The sequence below is a fragment of the Euprymna scolopes genome, chromosome 1 (genome assembly GCF_053919585.1).
Source record: "Euprymna scolopes isolate OS-2025 chromosome 1, ASM5391958v1, whole genome shotgun sequence".
Classification (NCBI taxonomy): Eukaryota; Metazoa; Mollusca; class Cephalopoda; order Sepiida; family Sepiolidae; genus Euprymna; species Euprymna scolopes.
The window spans coordinates 177,207,322-177,226,318 of NC_136482.1; the positions used below are offsets into that span (position 1 = coordinate 177,207,322).

Sequence of the window (18,997 nt, forward strand, 5' to 3'; positions counted from 1 at the left end):
AAAACTATAAAAAATAATGCTTCCCTTTTTAATTTGAGCTCTATAATTGTTTTAAATTTTTCACTTTACAAAAATTCACTTTACAAAAATTCAATTTCAAACTGACTGTGATGAACTAAAAAATGTTTTGAATAAAATATAAAATTTTCCTTTTTTCAGGTTTTTTCTCGAGATGATTCTCTTACTGATTCAAATAAATTATGTACACTGGTCAAATGCAGTCAGTTGGACAATAAACTTTGTGCCTATTGGTCATTGGATGTTTTTCAAAATAAATTAAATCTTCTTAGAGATGTTTATGAGGTAAGTATCTGTTTTTAATTATTTCATTTTAAAACACAAAATGTAGAAATTATCAGAAATGGGAGAATTCTCTGAGAGTTCCAGACATGTGTCTAATTTATTTTAATTTGTTTTTTAATGTGGGAAGAAAATTTGGCCTGTGAGTCTTGGATGCATAAAAATGTATAGATTGCTTTTTCTCTCAAACCATACATGCTAGCAAATAATATTTTATCACTATCAAAATGATAACAAGGTGATTTTATTTTTTTTTTTTTCTTAGTAAAGGGGTCTATGCATCTATCATAAATTTGCTAAACTGTTATTGAATATCTTTACTGAATGTTAAAAATGTGATTTTCGTTTCGTCACAAGTACACACTTTGTACAGATTTTTATTTTTGTTTTTTAATATAGGGGAATTCTGGACAAGTATACCAAAAATACCATTCCTATGTTTAAAGTAAAACTACAAAACAAAAAATCATTCAAACATTTTTTGTTTATTGCATTTTATCAATAGCAATTAAAATAAGTTTATTAATATCTCCGTAAAATGTGGTGATGTCCAATACAATAGAAAGGATAGGACACAACAAATTTTTCACTTTCATCAAATTCAGCAAGTGTTGTTTTTATTTCCTGTCATATTGTAATTCAAATCAATTTAGCATAGTCTTTATATGATGATGTTTGAACAATGGCTTGTTTTGTATATTTATTGTAACATTATTTTGAACAGCTATTGTCTTAACCAGTTATCTCATTTCAACTTTAATAATGAAAATCTCACAGAACATATATGAATATGCAAATCAAATTCTCTTCAATCTAAAATAAAATAAATCCTATAAATGTCCCTATGAATTCATTTTTTCTTTTTACCATTGTTTCTGATTTTTAAAAAAGTGTATAAATCTGTTTAAGTAACAGAAAACTGAATAAACAATAATAAAGTGGAAAGATTATAACACTTTTTATTTGAATTTGAAAAATTATTTTTACAAGTGTTATACACAAATCCTGTTTTCTTTGATTGAATATTAATTCTTGTTACTTTTTATTTTGAATCTATTAGAACGGAGATGATACTGTTGAAGCAGTTTTTGCTGATGAGCAATTTTGGGAAAATGATGATGATTGGTTAACGTTTACTATGAATTCGGATATGTGAGTAAAACTTTTTTTCTTTTTTTTTTGCTTGGGTATCAAAAACAATGGGCATTCCGACATATACAGGGTGGAACGATAAAGTTGTCGCCCTAAAGAAAACAACATTATAGCTTTATTTTAAAACTTTTCTTGAAAAAATCAATTCAGGTAACTTAATTATGTAGTAGAGCTGACATCTATTCAATGTAGCCACTTTTAGTCTTAATCACCACCTTGATACGGGTCCGGAACTGGGAGCATGCCTTTTTCACAAGCGCTGGGGGAGCTCAGTGGATGGTGGCAATCAGGCTGGCTTTGGTATTGTGGGATGTAATGTTGGTGATGTTCTCGGCATATTACATATATATTTATGATAGATAATGTGTGTTGGAAGATGTTTTGTTGAACGCCAAATTATCAATCACTGGTTAGAAAACAAGGGGAAGTAATGCCAGAATGAAATGTCTCGAGAAATATGCCGGAATGCCAAAAAAAATGCATGTTAAGAAAAAAACGTGTCACATACGTATCATGTCAGAATTAGTAAAAAAAAAAAAAAAAAAAGAATCCAAACATTATGAAAAATGATAGAGTAGATCTGTTAAAACTATTTTTTTTACAAAAAAAAAAAAAAAAATACAAAAAAACATTTTTGCTCCACCATTTTCTAATTTGAAATTGTAAAAGTTAACAAGTTCCTGGCCTAAAATGCACAAAACATTGATGTTATTGGTTTTTTTTTTCCTTTTCAAAACTCAATCATATCCTGCAAAGCCAAAAACAAAAAAAAAAAAATCAATTCTCCTCTACAAATAAACCAAACCAAACCAAACCAAACATGATGAATAAATATTTGAAGATGCAAATAATTTGAAGAATTTTTACCAAAATGATTTTATGCTTGGATTTTCGGTATTAAATAACCCAAAACAGTTGATATGCCATAAAACAAAACAAGTAAACAATCTTATAACAAGCAGTTTAAATTGCATAATAATAATAATAATACACTTTAATTAATCTTTTACTTAATGAGTATACATTTTCTTTTTTTTATAGTCAAGGACTTCCAGTTATATTGGCATCCCCCAAACATGTCCGATCAAACTTTCGACGTTTTAGCTCTCCAGGTTTCTCTGCAAATAAACCCTCCAGAGGTAAGAGTATCTTTTCTTTTTTATAATATACTAGTAGGCTGCCTGGCGTTGCCCGGTCGTAAAACATGCATAAATATATTTATCTTGTAAGTAAAAGAAAAAAATAAAATAAGACTCAAGTTGAGGTCAAGACTAAAGCCTAAAGACAGTAAGCTGAGTATGATAACCATTAGGCCAGCTTGACACGATCTTTAAAAAGCGTTTTCAAACATACTTATTCTTTACATAAGGAATCTGTAATGTGAACTGTTCACACATGAGCATTCATGAAACAAGTTAGCAAACAAATGACCCCCATGTACCAATTTTTCAATTTTGACCTCTTTTTTGGATGAAAACTGATTTAAGTTTTACGCATGTCTGAATACCCTATATATCAAATTTCAAGCCTGTAGATCAGAAATTCATTGAGTATATAGATTGAGAAGTGTCCTCACACACATTCTCACTTTTATAGATATACGAACAACTATAACAATCGATATAGGTAGAGAATCATTCCGACAAAATTCTAAGTTCTTATGTCTTATATAACATAAAGGTTGTTAGAAGACGTACATGCAGGCAGAGATTTACACATCTATCCTCAACTCTGTAATAAAACCAAGGTATATTTTTACATTTATATCTCATCACAAAAAATTAGCAAGTAGGAAAAAAAAATGTGCTGAATGAAACTATTTCAGGGTTGAGGGGAAAGTGAAAAGAAAAAAGTAAATAGCAAGTTAAACAGCCTGATGTAATGTTGCAGGAATAAACAAACAAAGTAAAGAGACAGAAATTCGACTCAGCATTTTTTTTTTAAGTGCAAATGAAATGTATTTATTTGTGGTTCCTCCAAAGCAATACATTTCATATTTCCAAAGCAATGCATTTCATATTTCCAAAGCAACGCATTTCATATTTCCAAAGCAACGCATTTCATATTTCCAAAGCAACGCATTTCATATTTCCAAAGCAACGCATTTCATATTTCCAAAGCAACGCATTTCATATTTCCAAAGTCTCGCCCTCATGTTTACATGTTAATCTTCCCGCGCACTTTGCTTCTCTTGTCGGCTACGTGGAGTATTTTTTTTCCTCTCCTTATGATGCAAGCTTGCACACACTTGCTAATTTGCATACATGCTCTAACGTCTGCTGCTGCTAATATTTTCACAAGCCAGTTATCTTTCGGCTGCTGCTTTTCTCACATGTACGTATGTGCTCTGTTATACTGAAATGAACTTTGGAAAACATCTACTAAAAAAAGTCTTTGGTTGGTGTTTTATTTGTCCTTTAAGTCGGAAGAAATTATAATTTATGTATGAAAAAATAAGTTACTAATATAATTCTATGATTTTATGATTATTACTGTGAATATTGGTCATAATTCTTTTTTTGCTGTCATTTTTGACAGGTGATAAGTAGTGTGTGTATATCTCCATATATAATATTTTGATTGCAGAAATTCACCTCTCAAACCAAAGTACCAACAACAGATGATACAGAAATTTATTGTTTAGACATCAAGGTTAAATTTGGGGCAAATACTTTGACAACCCTGCCCAATCACAAATATATATATATATATATATATAAACAAACAATATATATTAAATTATTACTATTGTTTTGAACACTTCCTTTTAATTATGTCTATCATTTTGTTTACTTTCAGTTATTGAGTCCTATAGAAATATTAATTTTAGTTATGTTTCCATTTTGGTTTCAATCTGCCAGCAGACATCTACTGTTTTTACAGAAAGAAAATCTCTTAATTTTCTGTTTATAAATTCTGTTTCTTTCATTTTTTGCATTGTACATGAAAACTCGTCTCTCTTATCTTATATTGTGTGGTTGGAAATAAGAATGAGCTTGATGTGTAAAATTATTAAGAAAGCGATTGATGATCTGAAATAGTAAATTAAAAATAAAAATGCAATAAATTTGAGTTTAAAAATCTACTTTTACTTGATTAAAGAATTGATTTAAAAAAATTGATTAAAAAAAAACGAAAACATCTTCATACATTTGGCTTTTAGCTTATCGTTTACATATAAATTGAAGAGTACAAAAAAAAATCCAAATAAACCTTAAAAGTATTTGTGCAATTTAAATTTATTATGTCTAGACTATAGGCACTATCTTATGTAACTTTAGAACAACATTTTAAAACACATTTAGTCGTTATAATAAAATCCTACATCTCATCCTAGGAGTAACACCATTACAATCGCAGCATCTTTAGAGGAAGTAGTTCTTATTTCCCCCCACTAAATATTAAGTCCTCCTACTGCCCCCAGTCAAGACCAGGAGGAAATATACACATGTTAAAGATATTGAACTTGCACTTTTTGTAACTGGATCATAAACTCCTAGACATAGCATAATCTTTTCATTTCCCAATTCAAAAATAATAAATTCTTCCTTCTCAAATTCCACCCATTCTCAATGGCTGAGAGCTGACAATTTGATTATTCCGGAATCTACCTCTTAATACGTAAACGAACGTTCCAGAACTTTTCAAATATGGCAGTACTCTCTACAAGAACAATCGTTTCTAAAAACATAAAGCAAATGCAAACATAATAACCGCTCATAAACAGAAAATTAATTACTGATAACATTATTGTTATGCACACATTAATAACATGCCACTATCCCCCCCCCCAAAAAAAACAAAAACAAAACAAACCCAGAAAAAAATATGTATGGGTACCATTGTTTACTTTTTGATTTTGGAGCAGCTTAGCGAACCTTACACAATGTTAATTTTGTTTTCTTTTACACTGCAAACCCCCCCCCATCCTTCCTCCCAAATTATTTGTTGGTTCATAGTACTTGCGGGTGGGTATTCTGATAACAATTATCAAGATTAAAATTGGGGCAAATACTTTGACAACCCCGCCCCATCACAAATATATATACATTATTTTGTTTTGAACACTTCCTTTTAATTATGTCTATCATTTTGTTTACTTTCAGTTATTGAGTCCTATGGAAATATTAATTTTAGTTCTTATGTTTCCATTTTGGCTTCAATCTGCCAGCAGACATCTACTTTCTTCAAGCAAGAACAACACTTTGGTAAGCTACTGTTTTTTTTGTTTGTTTTTTGATTAAGAAAATATAGAATTTTGCTTTTTTTTTTTTTGTTTCAGATAAAATATGAATTTATTGATTTTTCTCTCAGAAATAAAAGTTTAAAAAAACTAAAAAACTATCAAATTAAATGAAAAAGTATTAATGGTGAATAAATTCTCATCTTTCGATTGCTGTCCTATTTTTACAGAAAAAAAATCTCTTCATTTTCTCTTTACAAATTCTGTTTCTTTCATTTTTTGCATTGTACATGAAAACTCGTCTCTCTTATCTTATATTGTGTGTTTGGAAATAAGAATGAGCTTGATGTGTAAAATTATTAAGAAAGCGATTGATGATCTGAAATAGTAAATTAAAAATAAAAATGCAATAAATTTGAGTTTAAAACTTACTTTATTAAAGAATTGATTTTAAAAAATTGATTAAAAAAACGAAAACAGTTTCATACAGTTGGCTTTTAGCTTATCGTTTACATATAAATTGAAGAGTACAAAAAAATCCAAATAAACCTTAAAAGTATTTATGCAATTTAAATTTCACCCACGATCTCATATTTTGACATACACCTGACCTCCATCTTGACTTTTAAATGGAATTTCCCATTCTTTACTTTATTTGAATTTTATGTGGAAAATGTTTTTATATTACTCTTTTACACATCTACATTTAAATATGGTTGCATCCGTTTTTATTATTTTTATTTTTAACATTTATTATTTTGTTTATCTTTAAAATTTTACAAAATGTTTACAAATAGTAAATTTTCTTCATAAGGTAAAATATGACACAAGGCCAATATTGAGTCGTGTATAATGGGAGTCAGCTGTTATCCTCTTGATCTGTTTTCTAAACTAGTTTCAATCAACAAAATACCACATTATCTCTATGGATAAAACCTACGTATCATTTGCCAATGTTTAGTGAAATTCTGTTTTTTAAATTTATAGTCGGTTAGTAATCTTTATATTAAGTTAAATATCAACTATAAATGATTTTGTTTTTATTGAATTTAATATTTCATGCATTGATTTATAGAAAACGTTTTTTTCTGTAGAAAGAAGATATCTATTGGAAATGAAATGCAAATCTAAAAATTTTACTTTCTATTTTATTTTTAACAGATTGGACTTTTGCTGATCAGATTTGGGCAGGTTTCTGTGAAATAATATGCAGTGTTAAAACTGTGATCAGAATTTGGCCAGAAAATCAGCTGACAGTCATGGGTAAAGCAGTCATATTTTTTTATTTGTGTGTATATATATTTATATCTCTACTATTATATAAAAGGAACCTTGTCTGTGAATTCGTTTCCTATCATCTCGAAAACAGCTAGTCCAATTTTTATGAAATTTCACACAAAGGTACTTTGTGCCTGGCAGTGTTCTTAGATAGGTTTTGTATCAGAATGTCTTCAATAAGTATCAGTAATTGAAATAATCCAATGGAAGAAGGAACAGGCGATTTTGACCAAAGATAACACCTTACACAGCCTAACATTACAAGTGCAATTGAAAAGTTTTATTACAACACAAGCCGAAAGGCTCAGCATATAAAATCAACAGTAGGTTCTTTGATATAACAAAGGCACATTCAAAATTAATGTTTCTGTTTAGAGCATAATTGAAGTATGATACTTGACATTTGCATTTGAAAATTTGAATTAAATATAAATAATTTTATAAAATCAACAATAAGTTCTCTACAGTCCAATGTAGGCTACAATATATTGTGAATTAATTATTTGCAGAGAGGCATCTGAAGCTTTCTCCTGGTGCACCACGATGGGTTCCCAATTAGAGCCGGCAATTGATTTGATTGAAAAAATGTGCGATTTCACCGATTTCAATGACAATAAAAATATGGCAGTGTGAAACATTTGTTGATCATCATTTAATCCCGGACAACATCAGGTCACCCTGCTAATATATATATTAAGAAAATTATTGACAAAACAAAATATATAAACTAATGTATATAGATTTATTCATCAATTCAAATAAGGACAGGGCATTGATGGGATGCTTTTTATAACTAGGCATTTAGAAGCCTAATGAAGGAGCTTGGTTACATATAAGGGAATGTGGCATTTAGCTTATGGTACATTAGAGAGGAGCCATTAGGAGGGAAATTTTAATCTCAAAATATGAGGGAGAGAATAACATGGGGTAGATGAGAGATCCATGTATGGAGGGGATACATTGCATTCTGACTAAAAGAAAAGCATTAGGCTTCGAAATGGCTTGGTATAAAGAGCATCTACAAATCCTCTGCCCATTGAGTTCCTGTCCTTATCTGAACTGATAAATAAATCCAATTTATTTATCAGTTTGATAAGGACAGATTAGACTTTTTATGAAGATTTTGTAGTTTGCTTGCAGCATTGTGCATAGTGTGGAAGTGGCTGTTTGAGGGCTTTAACAATGCAGTTTGTGTGAGAACAGTCTAGACAGTAAAAGAATGACAATATTGGAGGAATTTCAGTGATTTTCAAGTATAATATATTTAAGTGTATTGTACCAGATGGTAAGTGTGTGAGTTTCCCCAAATGTTTGAGAATCTATCTTTTCGTCAAGGGAGAAAAAGTGTAACTGGCTCTCGAACAGGTCCTACATTTTGTTTTGCATTACCAGAAGTCGGATTAGATTTTTATTTAGTAGCTCTTATGTAATTTTTTTATACGATCCAAAATAAACATTACAAATATCACTTGATATTATAATTCAAATTACTGATCCTAATGTTTCTGAATTTTTTAGATGAGGGTTGATAATTTGGATTCTTTGAACTACTATTCTCATCTTGAGTGTTATTTTCATAATGTTTCGGTCGATGTAAACTTCAACCTTCTTTAAGTGTCTCTTGTTAAATGGTGGAATCTTTCAGTTGAACTTTAGAATCTTTACAGAATTTCAAATAGAACCCTTTATTTAATCCATGGGGGTAGCATGCTCTTGTTCCATCAGCCATGACCGGATAGAAGTTTTAAGTAATTCACAATTCTATTCTGAGTATTGACCACACTTAGGATTGAACCTGTAAGCTAAATTTTATCTAGTACTTTATCTGTTACATTATGAGTCCCTGTGGACAGATTTCTGAGTTCAGCAAAAAGATTCCAAAGTTTAACAAGATACACCTGAAGAAGGTCAGAGATTACATCGGCCGAAACGTTATGAGAACAGTAGTCCGAAGAATCCAAATAATCCAAATAATTAATCCTCATCTAAAAAATTTCTGGAACATTCCTATTTCTGTTAATCAATATATTTTGCTTTGATGTGTTTTTCTTTCGATGTGTTTTTAAATTTTATCTGTAAATTTGTAATCATTTAATTTCCTAAAATGCTTTTAATATTCCTTTAGCAAATCCATCAGAAGACGAGTTGTGCAAAGAATTGGCATTTCTGCTTCATAAGTCTTATAGTCTATCTTCAAATAATAAACTTTTGATGAAAACTCTAAGACAGGAAAATGCCTACGTTCAAAGTATCTGTCGAGATATGACTTCTTTTGTTGAACAAATCAGTGAAGAAATAACCAGTTTTCTTTTGGTAAGTAGAAAACTATTTTTCCTTCCTAATTGTATCTTCAAATATGTTATTAATTGTATATATTACACTATATATAAATCTTTTTTTGAGAGAGGAAATGTTATTTCATCCTTTTTTTTGCTGAATAGAAAAATAATGGTTCTTAACCAGAATTCAATCTAATCAAAAAAAAAAAATAAATAAATACATAAATGTATTTATGATGTACATACTCATCATGGAATGAAACTGTTATATTCTAAAAATTGCATAAACAGATCAAATAGTTTTATATAGGAAATCATTTTTTTTGCAATTTTTAGCCAGGATTAAACAATGCATGAACATAAAATTTGATAGATTTTGTCGAGTAACTTATAGTAGCCATTACAGATCTGGTTTTAAATTTTCAGTTGTTTGAATTAAGTTGTCCCTCTTTTATTTATTAAACCGATTTTCTTAGTTAAAAAGAAATACTTCATCAATTCATATGATTTTTGGAATGGAAATTTTTCATTAAATGAGGGATACGTATATCATGAAGATTTATCTGTATTATTTTTTTAATTAGGTTCAATTCAGGACTTATTCATCCAGAATGTTCAGAGTTTTTTTAGAGAATGAGAATAAAACAATTTTGTGTTATAATGATTATAGTACTTTCATCAGAAACATCACGAATGGTTTTAAACATTTCTGTTACTTTTTTTTTCTGGTTTATATCTTAGTCTTAAAAAACATAAAAGGGTTGATATGCTGTCAAACATATCTTGATTTATTGATGTCATATTTTTGATCGATTGAATTTAATCACTTCAAAATAGTACCAATTCTTGTAATATTTTTTATGTCTAATGTCTCAAATTTTGACACGTATTTATTTTATATATATATATATATATATATATATATATATATATATATATATATATATGCTAACCCGTGAAACAGGAAAGTAGGTTAAATCAAAATTTCAGGCTTCGATCTTTAATTATTTGGAGGAAAATTAAAATTTGTGAGAGATGTGTGAGTTAACTGTTTTGTGTATGTAGATAGGGTGATTTTGTTTTCGTTTAGAATTAAAGGTTTTAGAGAATTTTTGTTTTGATACTCTTTTGCAATATTTTGTTTGTAATTTTTTAATGTTTTGTTTTTATTAATTATATTAATTTAAAGATGAACTATGCATTTTTATATGCAACAATTTTGGAAACCTGATCCCTTTGAAAATATTTTTAAATAAATTTCTGAATTACTTGGTTTCAGAAAAAAAAAAAAAATCACACTTGGCTACATCACTGCTTACTATTGTTAGGGTTAGGTTAAATATATCTACAGTATATCTATGCCCCCACCCAAAAAATCTAAAACAAATCTAAAAGATTTTTTTTTTTTTTTCACCACTTAAAAAAAAAAAATACCCCTGCTATTTTATTTATTTACATGTAATTTATTTTGAAAGTAGAAAAAAACTAAATTATATAAGTAAAAAAAGTACCTTCTCTCTTGAGAAACAAATAGTTTTTTTTTTCCAAGGGAATCACCTGGAAACCACGAGGATAAGTGTAAGGTTGTCAGTAAAACAACAGAGATCGTGTTTGGTTGAAATTGGACAGAATAGGACTATTTAAGAGGATTTGATAGCAAGAATTTGTTTACATGGGACTTAAAGACAACCATGTTGTAATCAACTCGGAAACAGGCCTGTAAAACAGTCCCACAGGTGGGCAATTCTAGGAAAGAAGCTGTGTTCATGGAATTTGCATTTGTTTTTTAAAACAATCTTGTAATAAACAATAAAACAAATTTACTCAGAAGTTTCCAGAGGTTATTTTTGGCAAATATCTTTTCAAGTCCATACCTAAAAAGATATTTACTAAAGAAAAGTCGATTTTTATTAAATATTACCTCTTACACAGGCAATCTATTGAGTCCACCAGCACAAAAAATCTTGTGTTATTAAAATAAACAATAAAACGGCTTTACTCACAGACAAGATTATTTTTGGTAAATCCTTAAAGAAGACATTCCTTTTTTTAATCCAGTGTGCCATTTTTTTTTTTTTTTTTAATCTTTGTAAAAAAAAAAGTTTATTTGTTTTTTATTGCAATACAAAACGAATTTAGTCAGTCACAACTTTCAACCGAGAGTTTATTTATTTATTTTTCTTTGCAAATTAAATTTTACAAGTGGCCTTTTTGTTTGAAATTTGTAACACATAACAATGTAACACTAGAAAATCTTTGTAAAAAGTAGAAGAAATTGTTAAAGACTGAGGCAATGTTTTCAATCCCATATGCCTCTTTTGGGGGAACTAGTTTTCCCCACATTTAAAACATTAGTGTCTAACTGCCCTCGTGGGGAGGCAAGTAAATAACTATTTTTTAAATTATTTTCTGATTTTTCTTTTCTTTTTTTTTTTTTTTTAAAATAATATTGCATAAAGTTCTGTTTTATTATAACGCGACTCTGGTTCATTTCTAAAAAAATTCAAAGAAAAGATTTTTTAAAGTCTTGTCAAACATTTTTAAATTATCATTTTATCGACTACTGCTTGTTGTTTTGTTTGTTTTGTCTTTTTTTTTTTTTTTTTTTAAATTAAACTCGAAACTGTTGAAATTGTTTTGCCTAATTAAACCCTTAATGATTGAGACAATAATTTTTTTTTTTAATACAGTATGCCAAATAATTGTCTCAGTCTTTTAGGATTTAATTAGACGTACATAAATCATGTTTAATTTTTAGTCATGCATAATTAGTAAAATTAAGGCACAACTAATCTAAAAAAATAAACTTGTTTATTCTTTTACAAAGATTTTAAATGAAAAAGAAAAAACAAAAAAAGTGGCACACAGAATTGGAAAAAATAATTGTCTCAGTCTTTAAGGATTTCATTATGTAAATACTTATGTACCTATCTACTTAAGAGAGAATATTTAAAAATATAATTTACCTTTTGTAAATACTTTTTATACAGATCTAAAGATACCTGTCAAAAAATAACCTCTCAACTGAAACTTGTGAGCAAATTCATTTTATTGTTTATTTTAATAATACCGCAACAGAGTTCTACAATATTTTGTGCTGATAAACCCAGTAGTTCGTTTGTGTTGAAGTTGCTTTAATAGCACATCGACAGTAGGAGTAAATAGTCATACATTTTTAGTAAAGCTCCTTATGTATGACTAAATTTCGGCACAAAAAATGTCTGATCGGCTCCTGCTGATTCAAGCAACTTTACATATTGTTTCTATATGACAAACAGCAGGAGCAGTTTGTCATACATCGATCAGACATAATTTTAGTCGTACATCTTTAGTAAAACTTAGATTTCTGCACTATTTATTTTATTATATACTAAAACATTTCTGTATCTTTTTTTATTGTAAAAAAAAATAATAGAAAATTTCTTCCCACAAAAAAATATCAACTTGTAAAAGTTTGCAAAAAGTTCTAAGATATTTGTTAACAAATATAATTATCTTAAACCAACTTCCTTTTGCTTTGTCGTAACCTTTTTTTTACCAATTAATTTGATCTATTTGTGTTAATAAAAATATTTAAATGAATTCTATTAAATATTATCTATCTTCTTGTTTATCTTGAGATGTTTTTCTTAGAATCTAATGAATTTTGAAAAGAGCAAAGTGAAGGGAAAATCCTTGTACACTAAAGCAAAACCGCTTTCATTGCAATCCAGTGCCAATTTTAGCAGAGGTGGATTTTCACCACACTGTGGAATATGTTCTGGAAAATTATAGACTCTTACAAATTTACCTACGTAAAGGCATTAAGCAAAAGGCTTAATACAAAAGGCATTTTAAAAATGATCAAAGAGCAAGTGGCAAGCTCTCTGTTCATTGCGTCTCTGGAATGTAAAAAAAATGTATATGGAATAGGTAGTCAGGATGTGAGACAGAATTTAGTGTTTAAATCTAAATAAATAGTTAATATTCTAGATATAGCAGAAAGAATATAAGAATTTTATTGGAAAATGAGAAGCTCCTGCAAAGAAGGTGAGATCACTCGACTGTACTAGAAAATTATTCACACCAACAATATCATATATCTCTAGAAAACCACCATTTGCCCATGCATGGAGTATTGTTGCCACATCTGAGCTGGTACAGCTACCATTAGTCTCTCCCGTTTAGATAGGGTTCAAAAATGTCTCCAATCTAATAGGTTCCACATTATCTTGTCCAATCACCGCAAGGACTTGTGCCCCCTTTGACGTATGTACTCTCGACTAATCCGACAAGCAACAAAATTCTACTCCTTCAGTGTTGAACTCCCTAGATGCAGGAAAGGCCTTCTACTATAATAGTTTTTTTCCCCCATGGATTGTTAGACTTTATAATTCTTTCCCTGTTTTTTGCTCCTCTGACTGTACTAACATGCAAAGTTTAAAAGTAAAGTGAACAGGGTTAAATTCACCTTCCACATCCCCGTATTTACAAAGCTGTATGGCGGAAGTGACGTCAGACAAATTTTTTGCTACGGATGACCAAAACTGTATAGAAAGTATCTTTTTTTAAGCAAAGATAAAAATAGAAGTTTTATTCAAACAATTATTTGAACTTTTATAAAAAAAAAAATTATAACCTTTCTAATAAAAATATGTAAAAAATAAAAAAATAAATAAAAAAAAAAACAATTGATAGACGCGGACAAATTTTAGCTGTGATTTGGCCAGGGTATTCCGATATTGACATTTACCCAACTTTTATTATAAAAGTTGTATTTTTATGCTTCATTATTTATAAAAATTACCAACACCTGATGTTTGGAAAACAGTTCATAATATATATTTCATTATAAAAGTTCTGTTTTGTTTGATAAAAAAAAAAAACAGTTCATATTATTGGGGAAAATACAGTTCATAAATATATAAAAAAAAAAAAAAAAAAAAAAACAGTCCATAATATATTTTATTATAAAAATAAGCCAAAAAAAAAACAATACATGAGTTTAAAAAAACAAAACCAGTTCATAAACATTATTATAAAGCTTATAATTTTCTTATAAAAGTTCAAATAAAGACTGTTTGAATAAAACTTATTTTTATATTTGCATTTGAAAAATATATATATATATATATATATATATATATACTTTCTATACAGATTTGGTCATCCGTAGCTAAAAATTTGTCTGACGTTACTTCAGCCAAATGGTTTTGTAAACATGGGGATGCAGAACGTAAATTTAACTATGAACAGATATCTCACAACACAACTTCCTACATAGTTCCCTGTAAATATGATCCCAAATAATAACCCTCTTCATGTCCAAGTGACAATATATCTTGTTTGGAGAGAAAAAACCTAAGTAGCAAAAGAACGATCATTCTGACTATGAATTGCAGTTCTTGTATTTAACATCCAATCTTATGTTCCTTTATTCTATGAATAGTCAAAATTCCTGAAAAGGGAGCATTCATTATTTAGATTTAAAATCTAATATGGTATGTAGACAATAACAAGAAATAAAATTTATATATCTATAAAAGTGAGAATGTGTGTATATGAGGACACTTCTCCACCTCAACAAATTTTTGATCTACAGATTTGAAATTTGGTATATAGGGTGAAAAACTTTTTAATTGGTTTTCATCCAGAAAAATGGGCTAAGGGCTCAAATTTGAAAAATTGGTACATGGGAGTCATCAGATTTTTACTTGTTTGTCAACTGTTTCACAAATGTGCATGCATGTATCGTTCACATGACAGATTACTTATGTTAAGAATAAGTAAGTTTAAAAACACATTTTAAAGATTGTGTCAAGCTGGCTTGATGCTTATCATACTTGATGCACTGTTTTTAGGTTTTGGTTTTGATCTCGGCTTGAGTGAATTTTTTTTTTTACTTACAAATGAACTGTTTAGAAAAAAATATCGCATGCACGTGTCGGTTTCTTTCTATATTTTCTTTTTACTCCAATTTTTTTTTTCTTTTTTTTTTTTTAAAGGAATTTAACTACATTTAATACTGGGCAACACTGGGTATATCTAGTATGAAAGAATTTGGGCAATTAAGCGAAAAAAAAAAAACATTATGGCGTGAAAATAGTGATTCAGGATTTTTTTATTTTTAATTTAGATTTTATATTTTAAATAAAATATTTACATTTAACATAATATACCAGCATGCAAAGGAAATTAAAAAAAGTTTTGTATTACTAAAACATGTTTAATTTCTTTTTATTTTAGTCCTGCAATTCTCAGTTGAGTCGTAACATTCAAGATAATGGCCGAAGAATTGTTATTTCAATTCAAAGAGCACTGGAAGTGTTTGCAAAACTCATATTGGTTACCAACCAAAAACTTGTTTTGTTTCAGGATGAAAATTCTGAAGTAAGTTCAGTTTGGAGTTTTATTTTTATTTATTTCAATTTAATTGAATTCTATTGTTTCAAAAGGTTATTTTATATATTTCAATTTAATTGAATTCTTCCGTTTCAAAAAGGTTATTTGATTCTTGTCCAGAATTCCCAGAATATTGTTAAATAACAAAAATAAAGAAAAATCTCTATGATGTGTGTACCTGTGACAAAACGAAAATATCATATTTCAAAAATCATATAAATTGATCAAGTAGTTTCATTACTTAGTTAATTAAATAGTTAAAAAAAAAAATTATGAGTAATCAAAGAATCACCATCTTGTCTGCCATTTTAAAAACAATCTAAAAAAAATAAGTTATAATTCAACAATAATCAAAACTTGTGAGATTTATGTTGTAATGCCTATGAATTCCTATTAATCACTTAGACATTATTTTCTTTATAAAAATATAACTACTTGATCAATTTTGGTACTTGTGCAGAACTTAAAGTAAATGTAACTAAATGGCCGCTCGGTTTTGCTCGAAACATGGTGTCAACCGCCAGCTTTCACTGAGTGTCACCAATTATTAAAGCATAACAAACGCTGCTCAAGAAAAATACTGAAGAAAACATTTAAATATAATAAAATCACCATGAAAAAATATAACGAAAATAAAAAGAAACGACCTACAGTAAAAATTTCTGTTTTATTCTTGTAACAATTTTTTTAAGTGAAAAAAAATAAGCAAGTTGTATTTTTTTTTTTTTTTTTTTTTATCAAACAAAATGGAATAAAACTAATAAGAAACCATATTTTTTTTTTTTTTCCATATTTTTTTAACAACGGTTTTTACAAAGCACTTTTTTGTTTTCCATGTATTTTTTATTTTTATTTTTTTTTCATTTTTTTCTTTATTTTTGTAACTAATGTAAAGTAAACTTTTTTTTTTTTTTTGTTATGAACATTTTTTTCCCTGTGCGGGCTGAGCAACCGATTTTTTTTTTTTTTTTTTTTTTTTTTTTGTATTAAATTGAATTAAGACAGCTGAGATATTTCTTTTATGATTGAGTAGACTTTTCTATGGTTGAAGTGGAGTGGAAGAAACTTTGCCAACCCAACCGGGTAGCTTTCCGATATATGGTTTAAGATAGACAAAAGGATCATTGCCAAAATTTCCATCTCCACATAAACTCAAAAAGATAATTGTCAAGAAGCTCATGGCTGGTCTCGTTGATTTTATTTTTCCTAATATTTTCCCCAAAGATCGTCTGCTCCTTTCCGATGCATTGATTGGCGTCTTGCGTCAGATTACAGTCAAACCCGAACATATGACGTCATGTTCCGAGCAAAGCAGAGCGGACAGTGAGTTATGTCTGGTTGAAATTTTGCACAAGTACCAATTTGTATAAGTTTTGAAATATATCTTTTCATACAGATTTAAAAAAAAATTTTTTTTTTAAGACAAGGGGGAATTCTGAACAAGCACCGGTTATTTCATATCTTTTAAATTTGATTGAATTCTATTGTTTTTAAGGATATTTTAAAGATGTGTCTATTAATCTGTTTCTGACAATTCAAACATAAGCATGCAGAGATACAAAAATGCATTTCAAATGAGAAATCGGCAGTGTTTAGTTTTCTCATTTCAAAATCATCAATAGATGCTCATTATTTGTGTATTTAATTAGATAAATTAGTGCTTATTTAGAATAAAAAGCAAATGCTGACAAATCTTCAAGTCATGAAACAAAGATGGCATACTCTCCAAATCACATAAATTGGTCTAAGAAAATAGAAATTTACGATTTTTATCAATTAAAAAGGTTTAATTAATTTGAAAACAAACAAAATCTCGACAACTGAACTGAATTGATTTTCTTAGTTTACAAAAAGAAAAAATAAGCTCATTGATCAATTTACATCATTTTTGGAATATGAAATCTTTGTTCTTTGATGAATACATACATCACAAACACGTTGACACACCAGTTCCCGCTGGATCACCGAAGTTAAGCAACGTTGAACCACCTGGTCAGTACTAAATGGATGACCATTTGGGACTTCCAGGTGCTGTATGTGCTCTCCGCTTATCTCAGCATTGTTTCCAGTCGTCTTGGACTTCTCCTTGCTACTGGACCCAAACAATGTCGATTCAGGAGAGGTGTGGTTAGGGATTGCACGACTCTTGCCTCCTAATTACACATGCAGCTGCCCCTACAGGGGATATCCTTTGTCTTTTGAGATTGAACGGAGGCATCTACATACATCACAAAGATTTGTCTGTCTTTTTTTTTTTTTTTTTTAAATAAGTATAATTTGAAAAAAACACCAATATATTTTTCTTTGTATTTATATTTTAAATAAATAAAAACTAATTAAATACCAAGACTTTAGTTATAAGATTTTGGATGTTCAGTCTAATAGTAAAAAATAATTGTATACAAGCAGATTGTGTTTGTAAATTCATTTTCTGCCTGTATTCTTTATCTGTTTCATTTTTTATTTATTTTTTTTTTTATCGACAGATAATTGACCTCAACATTTGCAAACTTTTCAAAAATTATTGTGATGATGTTGTTGAAAATATTTTTAAAGGAGCTTTGCACAGTTTAAACGAATGGGAAGTGCTCTCCCATTTCTACACCACAAATAATTCGATACAAGTAAGTCATGCTATAATAAAATGGAATTGTATGTATTTGGCACGGAATTTTCCTGGTCGCTTCTTCTGAAATTTAAAAATTTATTTTCTTTTACTTTTGTTTACTTCAAATGAGGCATATTTCCATTTAAACATAAGAGGTTACTGTGATAAGAGCCAAATTTTTGGTTGGGGGAGTGCAACCTGGGTGAAGGCAGCAAAATGTTTGTTCACATTACATTTAAATTTCTGTTTATTGGTACAATCAGGGAAGGGAGTCCCATGAGGGGCGGGTTCGAAGAAATAAGCTGTTAAAGTAGAAATTATTCATTTACAATAAAGCGGTGAGGTGTTGCTGCTAGTTGGGTCAGTCATGGGCATTTTGAAGCACTTTTCATAAAAATAGTAACCCTGTTAGCAGGGCCATGAATTTTCTGTCTTTAATCCCATGCAGAAAGGTAAAACTCCCGAAAAGGGGGCCACCCATAGGCTATGGATGATGACTTGTGATGGTCGAGCTATTCTTTCACTTTAGCCTTAACTTCAGCTAAGCGAGAGATCAGGGAGGTCAGACCCAATCAATCTCTTAGTCACGTTATTCCCTAGTATAACATAAGTTCATCCTATACGCATTGAGTTTTTCTTGCACTGACCTTATTAACAACCTACTTTTTCTATTTAAAAATTATTAAAACAAACTTAAGGTACTCAGTCATGGATATGTGAGCGACTTTATTAAGATTAACTAATTTGCATATTCTTTTGAAAAACGAACTTTGATAATTTATTCATTTTTTAAGGTTTCTTATTGGATGATTTAAC

At 29.0% G+C, this 18,997-nt stretch overlaps 1 protein-coding gene across 1 annotated transcript in view; it reads left to right on the forward strand.

Moving 5' to 3' along the window:
* The window catches only part of LOC145277776 (kinesin-like protein KIF14), a 122,648-nt gene that overhangs the window by 85,904 nt on the left and 17,747 nt on the right, over window positions 1-18,997 (forward strand). The window contains exons 21-28 of the mRNA XM_080129528.1: window positions 160-303; window positions 1,361-1,452; window positions 2,494-2,591; window positions 5,559-5,660; window positions 6,797-6,898; window positions 9,039-9,226; window positions 15,418-15,561; window positions 18,060-18,197. Coding sequence (XP_079985654.1) covers window positions 160-303; window positions 1,361-1,452; window positions 2,494-2,591; window positions 5,559-5,660; window positions 6,797-6,898; window positions 9,039-9,226; window positions 15,418-15,561; window positions 18,060-18,197 — 1,008 coding nt within the window. The remainder of the gene's footprint in view (window positions 1-159; window positions 304-1,360; window positions 1,453-2,493; window positions 2,592-5,558; window positions 5,661-6,796; window positions 6,899-9,038; window positions 9,227-15,417; window positions 15,562-18,059; window positions 18,198-18,997) is intronic.